A 21344-nucleotide genomic window follows, 5' to 3' on the forward strand; every position below is an offset into this window, starting at 1 on the left:
CAGCCTCTAAATTTCTTGTTACAAAACACTCCACGGTATAGTTCATGAGACAGAAATAAGGGCCCCATCAAATGCCCTGCACTTCCCAGCACAGAATTTCAGGAGTCTGGAAAGTAAACAGGAGGAGATTGCTGGGCAAGGGAGGAACTGTCAGCAGTCCTGGATTTTTCTGCAGAAAAGCTCAATTGTATGGATCCAGGGGAGCCAACAGAAAAGAGGAGTTAGAAGCTTGTTTGCTGTGCTAAAAAACAGAAAAGCCATCTTCTTCTGAGAGTTTTTGCTCCTGGAGAACATGGGAAGTGGGGAGGTCCATCAGGAGACCAAGAAGTAGAGAGATAAACAAAAGACACAGGATGGGCAACAGGTAAACAAGGTGAAACCAGAAATGCCTCCCCTTTGCCTTATGGCTAGTTTCCAATCAGATACATTACAAAAGGAAACCTTTTGTTTGGAAAACATAATATGCAGCTGACCTGCATTCTATCAGGGCACAGCTTATCCCTGGGAGAGAAAAGATCAAAGGGAAAAGATTAAAAGGAAGCAAATTTCAATTTTAAACAGTTTTAACATGTTTCGGGAATAGTAAGAAAGGAATAGTAAGAACAGCTGAAAGACATTCAAGGGTCTGGGAGAGATGCCTTGGCAGCTAAAGGTACTGCCATGTTTTCCATATTTGTCTGCTTTATTTTTAAACACCCGGAGCCTTTGCTTGATCAACACTTCCTTGTAAAAGGAGGAAGCAGAGGAGGAGTGAGGAGCTGCGGGGAGAGGGACAAATGAGGTTGGAAATTGATGAGCTTCCCAGCCATGAAAGTCAAAATTCCTGCTTGAAACCAAATCCTCCTGAAGTGCTACACAGGCATGGGGGAAAAGGGGAGGGAAGGAAAGAAGATTTATTACTTAAGCAGAACACGAATTCTGATGAGAAAAGAAGACTGTTCAATCCATGCCTGAATGTCACTGGCAGATCTGAAACTTGGTTTGTCATATTTCCCCTCTTCTTTACACACACCACATAATACAAGGAAGATGGTTGGGGTTTTAAAGAGGGGGGGAAGCAGCCACTGAAGTCCCTTGATCTACTGAAGCTCTGCAGTCTTATATTCCATTTATAGCTCGAGCTGGAATGACATCCCCCTTGATTAGCAAGCTGTCCAATCCAGCTGCATGTGTCAGGACAGTACGAGGCACTAAGTGAAATATATATATGCCCTTATAGAGTTTAGCACATTGGGTCCACCTCCAGGGCACAGGCTGTAGCTCATTCTGACCACCGGTCCTCTCCTGGGAATCACTTTTAAGGTTTTGGTTATTTATTACTTTTTTAAAAAGGGTGGTGTTTTGGGTTTTCTTTTTTTTGGGGGGGGAGCACCTTCACTTTCAAGTTTAAGCAACACAAAATGGCACCAAAGAAGGATGTAAAGAAACCAGCAGCAGCAGCAGCACCTGCACCAGCACCTGCGCCAGCACCTGCGCCTGCGCCAGCCAAGCCCAAGGAACCCGCCATCGACCTCAAGAGCATCAAGGTAAAGGAATGACCGTGTGCCAGTCGCGGACCCGAACGGGAAGCTGGCAGAGTCCCGGCTGGGACCTGCCGCGAAACGCTGCGTGTGTTTGGGTCCAGCTTGGGGACTGTGGTGAAATGAATGAGCAGCCTCAGTCTGTGGACTTGCTGAGCTGCCCGAGCTTTTGAGTGTTTCAGTAGCTGGAGAGCTGTGGGCATGGTGCATGATTTAACACAAGGGCAAAGCCTTTTGGTGATTGCAAAAGTGTTTTGGATTGTGGCACTCAGAACTTTTTACCAAAACAGTATTAGTCTGGCCAGTTTGTTAAGTCTAAATTTATAAGGGGAAAAAAAAAACCCACACTGCCACCCACTCCCCCAAAATAAACCCTAAAGTAAGTGCATGAGGACAGGAAGAGTTACTCAAACCTGAGATGCACTGTTTTTCCCGTAGCACTATACTAAACCCACAGTTTAATTTTGCAGTTTCCCCCACAGATTCCTTTCCAAATACTTGCAAGCACCTGACGACCCTCTGGTCACGTGTTTTGAGATCAGCATGGCTTACCTTTAAAAGCAGAAACAAACAAAAATAGATTAAAAAAAAAAATTAGCAGTGTCATCTATTTTTACTTGCATCATACAAGCAACATCGATAGGGACCATGAGCTGGAAAGCCGTGGATGGAAGCATTGCCAGGGATTTCCTCTCACCTCTACATATTTGCTCAGAATTTGCAAATTGCTGCAAATTGGAAGGAACAAAGAGGAAGAGCCTTATGGAGGTTTCCCTCTCTACCCACACTTCCCTTCTTCCTTCATACTGTCTTTAAGCCTTTGCATGCAAACCAACATCACTGACTGTTGGCTTGACCCTTTGAAGAAGACAGCTCCATGTTGGGAAATTCTTTACTTAGGAAAGAGGAGAGGGAGGTTAAGCATTTGAAGAGATGAAGAGGCAGACCAGTTTCTCTGGATAGGACTATAAATAGTTATTCTCCACCTACCTGACAAGCTGATTGGTCCCAGGACCAATTTGCTAAATTCTGCATAAGGAATCGTGCCTATTATGGAAAAAAGGAGTACAACGGCTTCTAATAGGACCTACTAATTTTCCTCTCATAGTAAGTTGTTCCAGGTATCTTACAGCACACAGTCCCAAGACCACGACCCATTTTGTGAAAATTAAAGTAGCTTAAAGAAATTTCACTATCAGTAGTCAGCATTTTTCTGAACCAGTATGTAGCTTCTCATAAGACTGAAGGCAAACCCACTGGCAAAGCAAGACAGGAGCATGAGGATTGTAAAAGACATTTTGAAACAGCAATCAGAGTAAAGGCTACACAAAAATCCCACTGTTTTTGAGAATGCTGCCTGAAAATTAGACTAGACCTCACATTTCACTCATCTCCAGAGATAAAGGGGAACACAAGCTAGATTTCCTACTAAATAATTTAATGTGGTGTGATAGCTTTTTATGCCCAGTTCATTAGGAGAAAATAGAATTTTCAACTCCAGTGATCCTAGCTAATTTATCTTTACATAAATAGACTTAATAGTATAGTGCCAGCTAAAAAATGGCAGGCTGCAGTCCAAGGCGTCTCTGCAGTTCACTCCTTTATCCAGACAGCTCTCTATTATGGCAGGAAATACAGACTGGTAGCACAGAGAGAACACTCCAGGTTTTGTCATATTCAGACTGATGAAAGACAGTAGTCTGCCTTAATTCTCTTTCTTTTGAAAGACAATGTCAGAGAAAATACTCTCCTCTTAGAAGGGGTGAGAAAGCTCATGCTAGAAAGACAAAACTATTCTTTTAATGATAACAGCAGCACATAAGCATTACTAGTCCTGCTTGCAAATGAATGAATATACAAGAAGCATGATGGAGGTGACAGAACTACCATGCTACACAGTGGGTGGCAGTTCCCTGCCCTGCATGTTCATCACTTTCTACAAGTATCTGTTCCACACTGTCATGCCCTTACCAAATGAGGAGCAGGGCGCCTTGGAGGAATTGCAAGGAGGATGCAAGAAACACAGAACACACCCCACACCCCCCATTCGGGGGGTGGGGGGGGGGGGCAAGTGTCTACCCAACCACACAGGAACAGCTGGAAGGTGATGCAGAACCCCACGCTGCCTGTGAGAGTGACACACATCTCATTGATGCCTGATCTTCCTCTCTGTCTTGAGACCTCTGATCACTCAAGGGCTGCCCAGGCAGACTGAGGCACCTCCAGTGCTGGGCTCTGAGAGGGCACAAGGTACAACCATGGTACCTTTCATCCTGCCTTGGGGCTGGGACAGGGGCTGGACAATCCCCTACGATCCCAACCAGCCACCCTGGGTTATCCTTTCTCACCCTTTGATGGTTCAGGCAGTGAAGGGAAACAGCCTTTTTACAAGGAGTGATTTGCCAGGAGACTTGAGAGTCAGGAATCTAAATTTTCTGAGTCTTAACCCTTAATTAGCAGTAATCAATCCTGAATCCTTCCATTCAGCCACCAAAATATCAGCATGAGAAAAAGGCACAGCATTTCCAGCTAAACTTTGGAGCCAGGGAGTCAGTGAATGATCTTGTCTTGGGGATCCTTGCACTGAACTACAACGTGTTGAGTCAAAGCATCCAGCCCTCTGATACAAGGCCATCAAGCGAGCTCCCCTTGGCTCCTCAGCAGAATTAGCAGCCGTGCCAGAGCTCACTACTAATGAGACACAACTGGGAATCCAGGCTGCATCACGAGGATTTGGGGAGCCACCCAACAGGCAAAGCTTTTGTAAAGAGATATCCAAGCCCCCTCTAGCTGTTACAGCTGGAGTGCATAAGCATAGAGCTGCCTAAATAAGGGGTTACAGCAGCCAAATAAGCCACATTTGGCAGCTTGCTTCATTTTACATTCCCATCAGAAATCATAATGTTATCAAACACAAACAAGGCAGCAGTTTACAAACGTGGGTGGTGATTCCTTTGGTGGTACCCCTCTCTCAGATGTTCTGCTTGGCACATTTTCAGGGAAGCTGCTTTTCTGAGCCTGTTGGGGTGCCTACTTTGAAAGTTTGGCACTTTTTTTCCCTTAAAAGGCATCAAGTTGGGTTCTTGCAAATACAGGCACCCCAAAAGTGCCTGTCACCATCAGAAGTTGTGACAGGCCTTTCACCCTCTTCTGTTCTTTTCCCCCCACACTAGCTTAGCCCAATTTAAATATTTGGCGATTTCCTAGTGCAAATAGCAGCTGGTGTGGGATCTTCTGGTTTTGAGCACCATCTATTGACTATAAACCCAACTAACAAGACTACCTAACTCCTAGACTCAAATCCCTAAACTCATCCCTTTCTCAGCTCACCTTAAGTTACAGTACACCCACAGGAAGGGAGTCAAGGCAGAAATAATTTGGTTTTAAATGGAAATATAGAGACCCTTTCCCCCCTATTCAGAGAACAAAACTCAATCTGCTTTGCACAAGCCTTTCCAGACAAAATTTATATTTCCAATTTTCCTTATTGGTAGCATGGCCTGGATTTGAACAATAGGTACAAAGGTTAAAGATTAAATCATAATTGAGACAGGAAGAACAGGGTGATAGATGCATCAGAGTTACCACCAGGAACCAGCCATGATTAAAAGCAAAATGACCATATGGGTCATTTTCTTAAAAGACCTCCCCAAAAACTCTGGAATTAAAACTGTGGCCAAGGACACCCCTAGAAAATAAACTTGTCTTCTCCCACACAGCCTGAGTGAGCTGAAACACCAAGCTGATGATCAGCATTATTATGGGTCTATGTCTGCAATGACTGGGATTAGACACTAATGACAAAGATTGTCTCACGTTGTGTTGCAACAGTGGGAAATGGACAAACCTCCCAGTGCCCAAATCTGTTTGACTCAGGTCTCTGAGTCAACTGGGTTTTTTTTTAACTGGAAATTTAAGGGCACTTCCCAGCACGCACAACCAGTCCTCAGACCAAGCATTAACTGCAGTATTTTAAGATCCAGGTGCTGGAGATGCTGAGTGTAGCACTTCATAGGCTTCTGCTTTACAGATAGTGATCTGAATGCGTAGCACCCGGATCTGGTGTCACACCAGATCCTTTGCTTTGAGGATACACCTGCGCATCCTCTTGATCAGAGACAGAGATTGGGTTCTTGTAAGTATCCATGGTGTAAGAGATGTTCATGTGGTACACAAGGCTTACCATGCTGGTGTTTTCAAGACTGCAATCCCAGCACAGCAATTATACCATGCTCACCTGCAGATAAGCTACCTATATTTTTAGGGGGAAAAATAATTAAAAGCAATCAACTGGTAAAATCTTGTTAAGGCCTTGCACAACTGTGTGATGCATGACAAAGCCTGCTGCATGGAAGCAAACTTGTGTGATCATTTGGTTTTAAATACAATGCTCTTAAGGCAGTAAAGTGTTTCTCCAAGTGTCTTTAATTCTTATTACATTCACTACTCAAGCAGGTCACCTCTGACCAGACACTGCACTGGATATAACCAGAGAGAGATAAACTCACTAAAATGCACTGACAGAAAGCTTCTGGGCTGGAAGGGAAGCCCGACTGAAAATGTCAGCTGAAGCACTCCCAGAGCCATTAAGCTGCAGACAAACTCCATGTGAAGCCTTAGAGTGAGAACAGGGATGTTAACAGTAGCTTTGCTCACAGCATGCTAAGGGTTTTCTTAGGGACTGGCAGGTTTTTCCTCAAAATTTTTGGCTCAGTCCTTCAGATTATGCCTGATCCAGCTCCAGTGACAACTCCAGAAGGATTCTGTAGGAATGATATACTCGCTGGACAAGGTCACCAGTCCCAAGTGCCCTTTCAGGTAGGAAAGGGACAAGCACAAATATGACTTAGCCTTAAGAGATGTAAAGGTAATAAGTATCCATCTGACACCAGCTTCCTGCTACTGCTTTAACCACTGAGATATCATCAATTGGGATCCACCCTCGAGCAGGGCAGCCCTAGCCAAATGCCTTGCCTCTGTGAACTCTGCCACGGATGCCAGGCCCACACTGGTGGTAGTTGCTAAATCCCTGCATGGGAAGGCATAGCATAAAGGTCTTCCAGGACAGGCAACCTGGACACCAGACACAGCTACACACCAAGACATGGCTTTGGGACACTGAGGAAAAGCAGAAAGTAAAGGAAGGAAAGCCACCACTTAGTTTTCTTTACAAAGTTTTCCAAAGAACTTTGCCTCATTTTCTTCCTAAAATGCTGCTAAGCAAGGAGTCCCCCAAAATTAGGGACTGCCAATATATATTAGCACACACTTTTCCTTATGGCTGCTAACCTGAAAAATTATTTGGGAAGAAATAATGGTGGTTGCTTTTTGGTTGGTGGGGTACTTTTGAGTTGGGTGTTTCCGTTTTGCTTTGGGTTATTTGTTTTTTTCCCCAAGTTCTACTCTCAGCAATTCACAGCTTTAGCAGCATTTAGAAAAACATACCTATAGCCTTTGGAGGGTCTGGGGAGTGACAAACTTCAGTAGAAACAGTGGAATTTAAGGCAAAGTACATGGAGTGACATTTCAAGAACTCTGTAATTTTGAGCATTAACAGCAGTGGTATGGCAGAGCCTTTCTCTGACCAACACACACATCAAAAAACCCCAAAATATTTGTAAACCCCCTTAGAGCACAGAAAGATTGCAACAGGTATGTAAGATAAACTCAAATATCTTGTTACTAAGGCAAGGAGGTGGTGACTAATTTAGCCAGTGACGCGTAAAGCAAGAAGTTGTCTGTAAGAAGATACTTAAACAGCCAAGCTGGAAGTTTGCCACCACTTTCCTGAGGCTTTATTACATCTTATACCCATAGCCAAAAAGCACTTTTCAACTGGCTGCTTTGCCACATAGCACTTAAATGTCAAGTAGCAGTAGCTTAAGTAACATTAATACTCTAACGCTGCCACTGGGAGGCATGTTAAAACAAGAAATCCCTCCAAGAGCAGGGCTCCAGAGCCGAGCATGTCCTCAGCAACCTCCCTCAGTTACACAACCACGCAAAGCTCAATGCGATTAGCAAAGGTGAGCCCAACGGAACACACTTCCCCCCAGACAATGAAATCTCTTCAAAACAAGGTTCACTCCCAGGCATTTCAGAAGGGTACGCTAAATAATTGGCAAGGCGCATCCGAATATTTTTGCACAACTGTAGAGCAACTGTGAAGCTAAAAAGCTTTAAAAGTAAACAAACTGGAAAGCTGTACAGTATCCTTAGGAAAAAAAAGAAAATCAAATTAACCTGCAGTTAAGGCCATTAAACTCAAAGAGGATTCAAACTATTCTTCCAAACCTCATGTTATCTCACACACACAATTCTCTCTCCTATATTAATGGTGGCCAATTTTATTCTTTCCTCAATTGTATTTCCAGGCAGCTCTGTTCTCAAAACAGAGCTCTCTTTCTCAAGAGCTCATCTGCTCCTAATGTTTCTCTGCCTCATAAAACACACGAGACTAAATCCATCAAGGCTGTTGATTCTTACTTAAATGAGAAGTAGCCTCTCTAAAACATGAGGCATCGATTGCACAAGCTATCAAGCCAGGGTGAGGCATGGGACAACGACAGGCAGCTTTTCAGTGGGCTTTGAGAGCTGTGTAATTCTGCACTCAGTGATGTCTATGAGAAAATATGTGCAGCTGTATTAAGCAAGTAGCAGGCATCATATGGAGTGCTGTAAGCACAATCCTAGCTTATCTCCACCCAAAAGTGAGAGAAATTCCCTCTAGGCTTGAATAGAAAGCTAGATAGACAGTAAGTACCCATGGGGAGTCTCCAATTTTCTCTTATCTGATTTTCCGAGACATCCGATACATTCTCAGTCTCTTCTACAGAGAGAATAGCTTGAAATATATGGCGACTCTCTAATAAAATCCTAAAATCATTCCCTTCTCTAATTCACCCAAAGAATGCTTCACGTCCCAGCAGCATCTTTTCTCAGGGCTCTTCACCCTGTCAGGATATCTACACGCCTACAGTGAGCACATACAACTGTCACACAGCTGTGCTGTGTCCGGGTGGCACCAGCCAGAATAGGTCAGTGCAGTACCACACTGCAAAGCTCAGGGGCCCAAGTGATTTGTTGGGAAATTAGGAACTTTGGTAATAATTTGAAAACACAGATTTGTGTGGATTGGGTCTGCTGCTGAGCTGGTGATAGAATTGCATACAACCCTATCTACCTCAGCCTGTGTAACTGGAATCTGGTCAGAATGCCTCTATCTAGCAACAAGATGAGTAGAAGGTAGATCATAAACTATACAGGGAAAAAAATTCAATCTTTAAAAGAAAACAAAGAGTCCCTAAACACACCACCTTTATTGTTGGCACAGATAACCTTCTGCATAACAACTTCATCCATAAATAAGAGCTAAGCCAACTTAAGAGAAAACTAGGTCTATCCATGTGTTGCAGTTCCTTCAATCATTTATATCTGCCAGGGGGGTGTTTGTTGGCTTGTTGGGTTTTTTTTAAGCCAAGCACCCTGAAATTCTCCCTAAAGCCCTACGGCCCATCATGTTCTCTGAAAAAGCAGAGAATACTCCAGGATCAGGAAACAGATCAGATCCCTGCAAAGTACTTCTTTCTACCTTTTGAAGTTCATGAGAACTCCTTACAGAAGTCTTTTAAGGAGCATTTAAAATAATTTCTATACCAAGGCCATTTGTAGGTGCCCTTACTCAAAGTAAGTAGCATGTTAAGTCCTTAAATTAAGACCCCAGGCCAACAGACCCTGTTGGCTTAAAAAGCAAAGCGATTCTTAATTGAAGCGAAAGCAACATGCCCGTGCTTGTGTGTTTGTCCCCATCAACCCCCACCTCAAATGCTTTTATCCAAGAACCAGTAACAAAGGGCTGATGTGGTTGGTGGTACACTACTAGTTCCTCATCTAAAACCTGACCAAAGTATCAGGTGATAAAAAGACTAGCTTATATGTAGACCCTTCTCAACTTATCCGTATTTGTCAGCAAATTCACGCCAGATGGCTAACCCAGATATAAGTTTTCTACACCCAAGATAAATGTGCCCCAATTATTTTCACCTTGATACCCAAAGACTTTTTGGGATGAGTTTTGTTGTAACCAACCATAAAGTTTATCTTGAAGCAAGATTTTTTTCTTAAAAAAAAATAATCCTTTTTTCAGAGAAACCTATCCCAGTTGCTAGCAGGAGAGGAAGAGGCTGAGGGCAGAAGGAGAATTCCACAAAAGGCAACACACTGCGTTGACCCAGGCAACATTTCAGCTCTGCCAAAGTCTTTAGAAAGCTCCTCTATTAACGAGTTGGGACTGATGGCCAAGATCTATATTAGCCTTCTCACTGCCCGAGTTCCAGCCCCAGCCAGTGCTAATCAGGAGGTCTGCACTGTGATAAATCTATGTTAGCTAACTCAGACAAAAGCCTCAACCCCCTTTTCTGTGCAACCACATCTGAATGTGGTCACACTTTGTTTTATCTTTAGCTTTAACAGGAAGTTAATGTCTCAAATCCAACCAAATATTCTGCTTTTTTTTTTTTTTAACTGAACAATCCCACACAGTCAAGTCTGCTTGGATTTGATTGATTCTTTCAGAGCCCTCAACATACTGAAGCGAGATATGCACAGAGATTATGCTTATCTTCAGGGTAACTAAGCAAGCTATGGGAGAAAGTTTACCTCACTAGCACATTTTGTCATTAGAAACCCAGGAGCAGTGAATGCTCAAAAGAAAATGACAGAAATTAGAGAGGGAATTTGCGTTTGCAACAGTATCTGTTATCACACAATCATTCCCACCCCAGCTGAACAACTCTCTTGCCCCACTTGAGGTGATGGGGAAAGGAAGAAAAGTTTTCCAATTCTTTTACCATGCCTCACAGCATTAATTCAGATACTTGATCTGGGCTTGGAGAATGCTATGTGGTTGGAACTACATCTTTGCTACTGAAGAAGCTGCAGCCTCTACCCTCCTGCAACCTACCTAGAAACGCCCCCAACTTGTAGTCCCATCATGACCCCTCCACTCTGCAACTCATAAAGCAAATATCTCTTTCCCACAGTGAACTATCATCCTTCCAGTTCACAAAACCTTTTGGGGGGTGGCGGAGTGGAGTGTCTCAGCTTCTATCAGGTTAACCTTCTGCTCAGTGCTGACAACTGGATCATGCTGATCAGACAAGCAGCAGCACCACTCATGTAGCATTGAGCACTGTGCTATCTATATAGGGTGTTGAGCAAAGCCCAGTGAAGGTTTCAGGACCATCCAGCTGCATCTAGCACACAACCTGCAAACCATGTGTAAAACCAGCCAAGCTGGGAAAACACCTGGCACTTCTCACTCTCAACGTTCCTTGCTCACTTACTTTATAGCTTATTGGAGAAATGGAATCCTTCCCTAAAAGGAAGTCTTGGTAGGTCTGGACAAGGAACACCATCTCTGAACAGTACGGGCCCAGAAAGTGCTGACATGAATCAAAACTTACTGCTTGCCACTCCTTGCCCCTCTTCAGTCTCCTAAAAATAGCCATCAGAAGATGTCGATCAAGACATGGAGCCTCCTGTCACTTTGCCCTAAGAAAGCTAAAGAACTCGCCAAGGGGAGGGACTGCTTCCTTCTGACACCTAATCCAGGCAATGCCGTCAGCACCGCCGGATAAATAAGGGGAAGAAAGGCCAGGAAAGCAGGACCACTCTCAAGACCTCTCAGCTAATCCCTCCTGCCCGTCTGCTGCTCTGCTTTTCCAACTCTCAACCATGGTGGGTCCACTAGAAAGCTAACGGCTCGCAGCGAGCCAGTGTGTTTTACATAAGTAAATCGGGCTTCTTGCACAAGCTAGTTCTAGGGGAGGGACGGGCAGTCTAGAAAACAGTTTAGGTTTGCTTGGCTTTCCACCTTAAATCTAAAGGACTACATGAGGCTTTCCAGGTAGCCTCAAGTTCCACACCAGGCAATGGCAGATGTGTGGCTCCTGTAGCTTCAGACAGAAGGGTTACAATTTGCTACTGCTGTCTGCTAATTGTTTTGTTGGGGGGGAGGGGGTTTATTGGATGTGACCTGCCAAAGTAGCAAAGGAAAACAGTAATATTTTTTTATAAGAAATTATACTTAAGTACTTTATGAAATATAGAAACATAGAAAAAGCTGCTTGTTAAGCAGCATTACTTCAGATTGTCTTAATAAAACAGGTCTATACCACCACAGTAAAGGTCCTGACAGTATCTTAATGACTTTGTTAGTTAACAGATTTCCAATTGTTGTTGCTTCTACCCACTTCTTCCCCGGGATGCAGATCTTAGCAGACTCTTTAAGAACAGACCTGGTGATGTATTTTTCTCAAGGGATGTTGCTACTTTAGGTTGCTATGGCCTGATTACACTAGGCGAGACAGATGTGAGAACGCTTTTTGCTTTCTCTCAGTGCATTTTCAGCAGTACTAGTTCTCTTTTCTCTCTCTCTCTTTTTCATCCCAACTGCAGTCCTTCACTCCTGACCAAATTAATGGTAAGTGAAAGAAAAATTAAAACTTTAATGGGGGTATGAGGGGGAACATAACGGCTAACAAATGCTAAATTCACTAGTCTTAACAGCTCTTCTGCTATCAGCATTACTTCTGCACACCTGACAGGCCACATTTTTGCTGTTTTGGAAGATGACTCATGGATTGAGCTGGATGCTTTAGAAAACAAACAGGTTCTCCCCCCTAGCCCCCCCCTCCTAAGCTATTTTTTGTGATTGATTTCCTTCCAACAGATCGAGTTCTCCAAGGAGCAACAGGATGGTAAGTTACAAGAGAGACAATGTGTTTTACACATACGTGGGTTCAGAGAGGAGCTGCAGGTTCAGAAGTTTATTCTTTATGAGAGATGAGCTAGGACTTCAGCCGGTAGAAATCACCACACTCTGGACTTAAGAGGAGCAGAGCTGACTTATGCTGAACAGGAATCTGACCTCAGATTTAGGTGTAATTTATCCCCGTGCTTATGTGCTGCCAAGCCGAGAAGTTCATGCCGTGGTTTGAAGAGGAAATGTGCTGGTGTTACTGGTTCTACCTACTGAACGCCTTTCAGTTGTGTCCTGTGCTGGTCCTTCACAAGGATGCTGAAAAGAGGCTTCACGTTTGAAAATCATGGGGGGTGGGCGGGAGGGGAAGAGCAGATGGAGGACAACAGAAGTAAGGAGTGAACTGAAGTGTAATTTAGCTGCCTGCAGTAACATTGCAAATTTATACAAACAGAAGATGCAAGAGGCCTACACGTCACTTTTGCCAGGTGTCGTGGAAGGGGAGGAAGAAAAGCTGCTTTACAGCAAATAAACAGTATATCCATGAAGCACAGAAACAGTTAGCAAATACAGGACTTGTGCAAACTGCTGCTTTTAAGCACAATATTCTGGATATGCTTCAATTCTCGAGCATCTTGCTGTATTCTCTGCTTCAGAAGCCATCAGCAACATCCAGGGCTTATTTATTTCTTTTAATCTGCTAGAAAGATCTGATTCAAGATTCTGGCATGATCAAAAAGCCCCACTGAAGCTCTGGATATCTTACTTGGAGAGTTTTAAATATCATAAGCGATGCATTTGTGCTATACTAAAAAATGTAGGTTTAAAAATTGACAAAAATTCAATGGCAAGCAGGGTAGACTTCTCACTGTAAGCAAAGTATTTAGAAAGGACTATACAAGGATTTACTACAAATCCAGAGGGAGAGGTAGGAGAGAGTCAGGTCTTAAGAGAGAGCCCTAAACTTTCAAAACACCAGCTTGCTCTGGGTTACGCCATCAAAGCAACAAGGTAAGGCACAATGCACTGAGACAGGACATATTTTTCTTCCTGCAGTCCAAACACTCCTAGGCACAAAGAAAATAATTTGGATTCTTCCTCACTTTTTAACTCAGAAACTTTTAGAAGAGGGTTAAGAGGCTTTATGAAAAAATGCTATCAATTTAAAGCTGCTGGCATGTATAACAAAGCAAAATATTTCTTTTAGCTTCCCTACATATTTTGGATCATTCAGCTGCTGTAATGCTTTGATGATTGAATCAAGCAGCAGCGCAACTAAAAGCTACTTGAGAGAGGGAATTTCTCAGGAACAGAGATGTCCCACCCTCAGTAACTATTTCCATCCACACAGGCTGACAAACCAGCAGCTGGATAGTACCCTTCTCAGAGAGGGACTTCAAATGGGCTTCCAGCAGAAGTATAAACTAGAAATATCTCTATATATATATTAAAAGCAAACAGACAAACCAACCTAAGAAGGAAAACCACCGAGCAAAGATATATTGCAAATGAAATGCATACCCAATACAAAAATAACATTAGGCTTTTTCTCTGAGCTGGGGCGCAGTGTTCAGAAAGAAGCGAAGGTAAAAATTCATGGGATTTACAAGACAGAGACACTCTCCTGATGGCTTTGCTAATAGCAGACTGGCATTGTTTTATACCTTGCCCTGGCTAAGTACCATTAACGCACCAGATGAAAGGCTGGATCATATGGCACAAATCACTACAGCTCTATCGACCTCAACTGCCAGAGCAGGAGCTGTGATCAAGTTGGTATATTGTAAGGAGAAGCTCTATACAGGTCCAGGAGGACTTGATTTTATACCCTGTAATAAAGGCTGTAAGGGGAGAGGGTTAGCAGTAAAGGGTTAGAGGTCTCTCGCATCAGACAGCATGACGATTAGTTTCAGAAGTATTAGATTACAGCCTAGCAGGCCAACATCCTGTATCAGCAGTTTCACTGGGGGCTAGCGAGTCCTCCACCAAGGCAGTGTAAGGATGGCTAAAGCAAGAACCTACAGACCTATGTGTCACACATCCCTAGCACAAGATGAACGAAGACATGATTTGAAATGTGGTTTATTGCTCCTGAATCTGCCCCAAGGCATGGAGAACATCCCACCGATGCAAGCTGTGAAACACAAAGCCTGTCTAGCTGCTAGAAGTGCATCATGGCCAAGGGAAAGGCATTTCACTTGGTTTACTTGGGACTTTCTGCAGTGCAGAAAGGTGAACAGCACAGTCCAGAGTGTTCTTGACATGAGGGATGAAGATGGCATTTTAGCTAGAGCCTGACTTCCCCCACTTTTAAAAAACGCATTTCTTTATTCATTGCAACACTCTAAAAACTCTTTATGGTATTTTTGAGCTTTTATAATGATTAACATGGAACTTTATAACAGAAGATGAAGACCAGCAATGCAATGAAGGCAACTTTATAAGAGAAATGTCTGTACCCCAAGTCCTTGGTCAGCAGAAAGGGGGAAATAAACAGAATTTGCTTACTTGGCAACACTGAAAGAAGCAGAGTCTGAAGCTGTACACACTAGAAGTGAACTGCAATAAGGCACGACACCAGTACTAGCACTTGAAAAGCTGGGTATCCACTCATCAGCAAGAGGCAGGAACAGACTGCAAAGAGCAGACAAGAGGGAACAAAAATGGGTAGATGTGTCATTGTACAGAAATTTAAGGGAAAACAAATGTAGAAGCATTTGAAATCCACCTTCAAGTGTCCCATTAGCACTGTGTGGTTGAGATGCTGGGAGTGTGCACAGGACCCACTGAAGAAGCCATATGTTTTACAGTGCTAGGGACTCTGACAGAAGAGTCCTGGTCCTCTGGTAAGATAAGGTAGAATGGATAGCAATAGAAGGTACAAAATATTATGTCATGTAAAGAAACCTGTTCCTGAATGGCAGTTTTTATGGAAAGCTTATCTTCCCTCACGCTTCAAATAACTATGGGGTCAATCACAAAGCTATTGATGGTGATTAGAGCCAGGAAGGCTGTGAAAGGTAGAGATAAAAGTTTAAAAATAGTGAAACCAAAATGTCAGAGGGGAGGAGTTCTTCTTGGGATTGTGGGCCAAAGATTCTCCTGGCTAACTCCCCCAGAGTTGGTGGAACAGTGCCAGGAGACAACAGTCTCACATCTTTGTCAATTCAACTTGTCAATAGGGAGCTGCCTGCCTCAATTTAACTGTTGCTCTTCCCTTGCAGACTTCAAGGAGGCCTTCCTCCTTTTTGACAGGACTGGTGATGCTAAGATCACCCTGAGCCAGGTTGGTGACATCGTCCGGGCACTGGGGCAGAACCCTACAAATGCAGAAATCAACAAAATCCTGGGCAACCCCAGCAAAGAGGGTAAGTACCCCACAGTCTCTCATGGGATTTTCTTCAGTATGGGAAACCATAATTAGACAATATCAATAGTCCCATCAGGAGGGAGAGGAGCTTTTACTCTGATAAGGGAGAAAGGTATGAAAATGGGGGGCTCTACAGCAACAATACAGGGAATTTCTCCAGTTCCTTTAGAAAAGGATGATGAGGAATACAGTGGTCAGAGGAAAGCCTTCTCCTTAGGCTACAGATAATTATCTGTAGGGATGCCTACAGTCCATCTGTACTTAGCCCTTGGCTGAGGAAGTATAAGTTCTTTTCTAGCAACTGATACTCAGCTCTTCAGGTCCTTCCAGACCAGTCCTTCTGCATAAACTAATACATGCCCTGGAACTGGAAACCCACCTGTATATTTCTGCTGACTGAGGTAGTCTGGTCAAAGCTCCTACAAACCTGGGCGTGTAGAGGTGTGTATGTTGGCCATTTATTATAGCAATCATTTTCCATTTCCTTTTCTCCCCTCTTAAAGATAAAATAAGTGGGAAATAGTGTAGTCACCTCCTCCTAACAAGGACCTAGCTGCAGGTGATCCCTGATTTCAGTCGTGTCGAGCCGTATTGAGATGGATCAAAATATTTCTAAACCCTCAGACCTGGTAATGTAAGTTAAGCATTTACATCAGCAAGAAGCACTGAGCAGAGGACTAACACAGAGGTGAGACCATCACAGAACTTTGACTACAACAAAAACTGACAGATATAACTGGGTAATAAGATCATTTCTGTAACAACTGTATATTCAAAAACCTCTTTGCTGTATGTAATCACTGCCCAGCTGAAAGCTGCTCCTTGCAAAGATCCAGGAGAGAAAAAAACAAAAAAAAAATCCTTTTATTTGGCAGCTTTGTTCTAACAAAAGAAATATTTGGGGAAGGCCTTGCTGAGGACTACAACTTGTGGCTCATGAGAACAAAGGGGTTGGATGCACTAAGCTTGTGAGTCCTTAAGCCTCCACATTGAGCACATCAACAGTAAATTTGGACACCATCCCCACTGGATGTTCCTATTTTTACTTAGTTTATTATTTTGCCAATAGATTCTGCTACCACACCCAAAAGACCCTGGGTAGGTCAGTAACAAGTCAGCAACTTCAGGGGCTTGTCTAAGTCACAACATCCCACTCCGATTACCTTTTCCAACTGTTGGGGCTCAAGGTTTCTACTGTACTCTCTAGTTCCTCCACTCCCAAAATCCATTCAGAGATCAAGTTGTACAAGAAGTTTCTTTTCCAAAAGAAAAATAAAACACGCACATAGGCATATAAAATTATGTGAGAAGGCTGGAGCATGGATGTGAAAACTATAAGAAAGAATCCAGATTCTGCAAAGGAACTGTCAAATCCTGAGGCAAAAAACAGACTGAAGGCTAGAAAGAGATGTGCAAATGAAGCAGGAGGCTCACCCACATTTCAGGGCAAATATCCCAGAACACACAGAGAAGTGTCTAGCATGTAACAACCGGTGCTTTCTTTCCAGAGATGAACGCCAAGAAAATCACTTTTGAAGAGTTCCTGCCCATGCTGCAAGCAGCTGCTAACAACAAGGATCAGGGTACCTACGAAGACTTCGTTGAAGGTCTGCGTGTCTTTGACAAGGAAGGCAATGGCACGGTCATGGGGGCTGAACTCCGCCACGTACTGGCTACTCTGGGTAAGGGATTATCATCTCTCAGCACTTTAAAAACTGCTGCTGTTTGAAGGCACAAGAGAGAGAGGAAACACACTCTAACAGGTTTGGAGAGGTAAGAGGCTACAAAGCCAAACAAGGCTCAGTTTCCTAACTGGTAATCCCCAAGGAAAGCAGATGCAAAACTCCAGAGAAAGCCCAAAGAAAAAGGTGTGTTTTGTTACTTCTAAATTCAGACTAGGTGTTAAGAGTGCCTGTTATTTGAGGAACAGAAAGAAAAGGCTGTATGCCTCAGTGACATAATGAACACGGACAAGGGTAGAGGATTTGTTGTATAGTTTCTTCAGTCTGGAGTGTACACATTGTAAAATCTGTGCCCATATGCACATTCAGGACTTCTAAAGAAAGTTAAAATTAATAAAGTGCAGTTCACATACAGGTCTGCTACTAACTAAGAAAATAACAGTAGCCCTTGGAAAAGCTGTAAGGTTCAACCTCAGTTGTGTGTCTGTGGAAAACTGTACCGAGCTCTCTCTGCTCTCCAGGTGAGAAGATGACAGAAGAGGAAGTAGATGAACTAATGAAAGGTCAGGAAGACTCCAACGGCTGCATCAACTACGAGGGTAGGTGCAAGAGCTCAATGCCCTCTCACCCTACATTTCTTCTCACTCTCTCTCACAGTTTCATCACAGTTAGCTTTTAGTTTCTCAGGCAAATCAGTTAGACAAAGCAACGTTTGAGTTAGGTTGAAAAGGTTATACATGGAAACGACTGTTGCAATATGCTCAGCCTGCAGTCACCCCACTCAAAAGACTAGATACAGCCACAGCCTCGGTCAGCTCCAGATCTCTAGATCCTCTGCCTTTCTGTAGAGCAGCTGCAGTGACTGGAACCAAGCCCGTAGCTAATGCTTAGACAAAGCACTCTATTCATTAGCTATTTAGTCTTATCACACAAGCAGGAATAGAATTTGATTTGTGCAAAATTAAACACTCAGAACTTTCTCGTGTTGAACACTGTTGGGTCAGATCTGACCAGGAGTATGTTTTTAATGGCATCAGGTCATGAACAGCTGTTATTTTTAGAGGTATTTCCTGAAGTAACACTTGATGCTCCTTCTAACTAGCTTATCTGTATTTTTCCACAGCATTTGTCAAGCACATCTTGTCTGTCTAAGTGGACTTCCCCAGACACCAAACGGTACGTTCTCATCATCTGCACACTTAACCTTGTCGGTTTGCCATGCTTAAAGGTTGCTACATGCTCGTGGCCAGATACAGGGTACAAAACCAACCTGACACTGTCTTCCCAATGAGACAAATAAAACAAAATGAGATTGTTGCCCAAGAGCAAAGAAAACAGGAGCACAGATTCATGAGTATTGCTCACAGCTCCATAACTGACTAAAAACTGTGTTAGGTGGATTTTTCAAATATACCCAAACTGTGAAAAGAAATGCTCAGTTTATTCATGTGTATGGAAATGCACAGGCTTAAAGATTGTCCTAGATCTCTGTTGTTATAAAAAAATTGAGTTGAAGCTATACAAACTGACAGCCCAAGACATTTGTGCTACAAGCATGTTGAGGTTTTGGGATTTTTTTTTTTTTAAAGAAAAAAAGGAAATCAAAGCAACACCTTCAGATAATTTGTAGATTTGTGTAAACACAGAATAGCCTGAACACTTGCATGAACTACTGAGAACAGCTTTTCAAACAACATAATCATCTGAAAAGAGATTATTCTAACAGTCAGGATCAATAGTCAAAACAGGGCTTCAAAAGTACCCAATCATTTAGCAGTTATTCTACAAGTAAGGAAAAATACCAACAACAAAATCCCACAACCTTGATCTGCTATTTTGTCCAAAGAAAAATCCAAGCAGCTGTCTTGAAAATGCAAGCATAAAATATCATGGGTCTGTGGGCTTATATGAACTGTTAGTTATTCTAGGTCAGGACAGACACATTCCCAGCTCCTGTATGAAACAACAAACAACTCAAAATAGAAATCAAGGGCTCGGTTTGTCACTTTGCAAGTGCTTCTTCAGCCAACATTGACTTTAAGTCCAACTCTCACGTTCCTTCCCAGAACACAATATTCAGAAAGACCAGAAGGCACTTGGGATTCGCCTGAAATTCTTGCTCAGTCGGTCATCATCAACATGGAAACTGCAGAGACCAGTATGATGTGCCTCCAACCCCACCACTTTTTACCAGCACATCCAAAAGTATCACCTACAGGTCACTACAATTTTATTTTAAAAACCTGAACGTTCACCAGGGCAAGCTAGATGGAATAAACTGCTACCATCCAGGATCCATCCATCCATCCCAACCATCTCTTTCCATGTTGTTTGCATTGAAACAATGTGATCTCTTGGAAAAATAAACCATCAATAAATCCCTGTGGTCACTTTCTGGCTGTAAAGTCTTTTTATTCCCCCTCTCTAAAGCTGTTCAAACCCACTCAAAGCAGCCCCATGCAATTAACGTACTTTCTCTGTATATTGTATTTCACAAAATAAATTTTTATGAAAAGAACAAGAAAAAAAAAAAAGCCAGACACCTCCAGGACATCACTCTACTTAATCTGAAAGTGTTTTCTTTGGGGACTAGGAAAATTCATAGTTAGGGAGCTACCACCTACACTGGCACTTAAACATTTTTGGGAGAATGAAACCTAGAAACTGATGTCAGAACAGCTTTCAAGGTGACACCTACCCTGGCACACCAGGTAAGATCCAACCCCAGCCAGGGTGGCCCTGCTGTGGGGGCCACACAAAACCTTCCCAGACAAATCCCCTCCCTAATGCTGCAACAGCAGGTCCACGGTACTATCAGGAAGGGACTTTAGCTACCAGCTGTAGTTTTAGCTTTATGGACAACTAGAAAAAGCAATTAGAAATATCAGTCACCCCAAAAGGTTGTTGGATCTGTATCTGGGAACCAGCCCTGGGGCCAGGACTCCCTGGGCAAAAGGAGTGCAGTCACCTCTTGTGCAGTGACAGTGAGAATAACCAGGTCCTGTTGGACATCCACAGGAGCTCATTATTCCCATCCAAGAAGCTGGATGAGAATCAATGAGACATCTACCTGCACATTCCCACCCTGCAACACCTCCTCTCTCGTTGCCTTACACATTCAGGAAACTGCCTCAATCCCCATCTGAGCACCCAACTTCGCCTTATTAAGTCACAGTGCACAAAATGACAGTCATTCAAGTGTCAACAGGTGCAGTGGGGCACGGCGGGGGCAGCTGGCACCAGAATAAGCCACAGCCATCGAAACAGCAGCTGTGTCTTTCCCCAGTGCTTCCCCAAAAAAGTACCTCTCATTTAAACCCTCATCATGCTGGCAGATAAGGCCAAATGAATCTCTTGGTTATACCCTCTGCTCAGAGGCTTAGGCCAGCCGGTAGTTTATATGGAGCTGCTACATGCATGATGGAAAAACTCTTCATAGAGGGAAGGAGAAAAAAACCAACAAACCCATCACAAACAAAAAAAGGAAGATGTTATTTAACCTTATTATAAAAAAGCAAGTTATTTATAGGGACTTAGCCTGGAGGGCATTTCTCAAGGGACTGCTAGACACCCTACAGTTTCTCAGCCTACTGCCTATAGCACATGCTCCACACAGTTCCTTTTTCCAAGAAAGCTGGATCCCAGTTGCTGGGAAAGCAAACAAACAAACCCCAAAATAACATTTCACCATAGATGCTGTCAGCCTTTTTTACACTGCCCCATCACCCTGCACTGACATGTAGTCACAGAACCAGCCTAGTCCAAGGTGGGATACAGCCCTAAAGGTAAAGCTGAAAACATGATGGAAGTTTCTTTTCTGAAACTACAAGCCTGATTAACTTCTAATATTCTTGGGACCCAGGCTACAAACACATGGAATGCTTCCTCATCAGTGCAGAAGCAGGCAGGTTTCAACTACAAGTTTTTAAAAACTCACATTCATATTTTTAAAACAAAACATTGCATTATGAGACGCAGCCAGCCTGAAAGTATTTCTCTGAACTCTAATG

General features: G+C 43.2%; 1 protein-coding gene across 2 annotated transcripts; it reads left to right on the plus strand.

The window, feature by feature from the left end:
• The first annotated feature begins 1236 nt into the window (after positions 1-1236).
• MYL1 (myosin light chain 1) lies at positions 1237-19727 on the plus strand. 2 transcript variants are annotated; one of them, XM_084265798.1, is made up of 7 exons: positions 1237-1526; positions 12253-12280; positions 15507-15650; positions 17161-17334; positions 17856-17933; positions 18458-18510; positions 19401-19727. In XM_084265798.1, the coding sequence occupies exons 1-6, from the start codon at positions 1401-1403 to the stop codon at positions 18484-18486; spliced, it is 579 nt and encodes a 192-aa protein (XP_084121924.1). In that variant the 5' UTR covers positions 1237-1400; the 3' UTR covers positions 18487-18510; positions 19401-19727. The 2 variants fall into 2 exon arrangements, with proteins under 2 accessions (XP_084121924.1, XP_084121925.1); XM_084265799.1 differs by lacking the exons at positions 1237-1526; positions 12253-12280 and adding exons at positions 11127-11258; positions 11979-12003.
• The last annotated feature ends 1617 nt before the right edge of the window (positions 19728-21344 follow it).

Source organism: Gallinula chloropus, assembly GCF_964237585.1.
Source record: "Gallinula chloropus genome assembly, chromosome: 5".
Taxonomy (NCBI): domain Eukaryota; kingdom Metazoa; phylum Chordata; class Aves; order Gruiformes; family Rallidae; genus Gallinula; species Gallinula chloropus.

What these genes read in the sequence shown, in the direction of transcription:
- MYL1 (XM_084265798.1), top strand. Translation starts at nt 1,401, where the DNA reads ATGGCACCAAAGAAGGATGTAAAGAAACCAGCAGCAGCAGCAGCACCT. An exon ending in TCGACCTCAAGAGCATCAAG is followed by an intron (nt 1,527 to 12,252) that starts GTAAAGGAATGA and finishes TCCTTCCAACAG; the next exon opens with ATCGAGTTCTCCAAGGAGCA. An exon ending in CGGCTGCATCAACTACGAGG is followed by an intron (nt 17,934 to 18,457) that starts GTAGGTGCAAGA and finishes ATTTTTCCACAG; the next exon opens with CATTTGTCAAGCACATCTTG.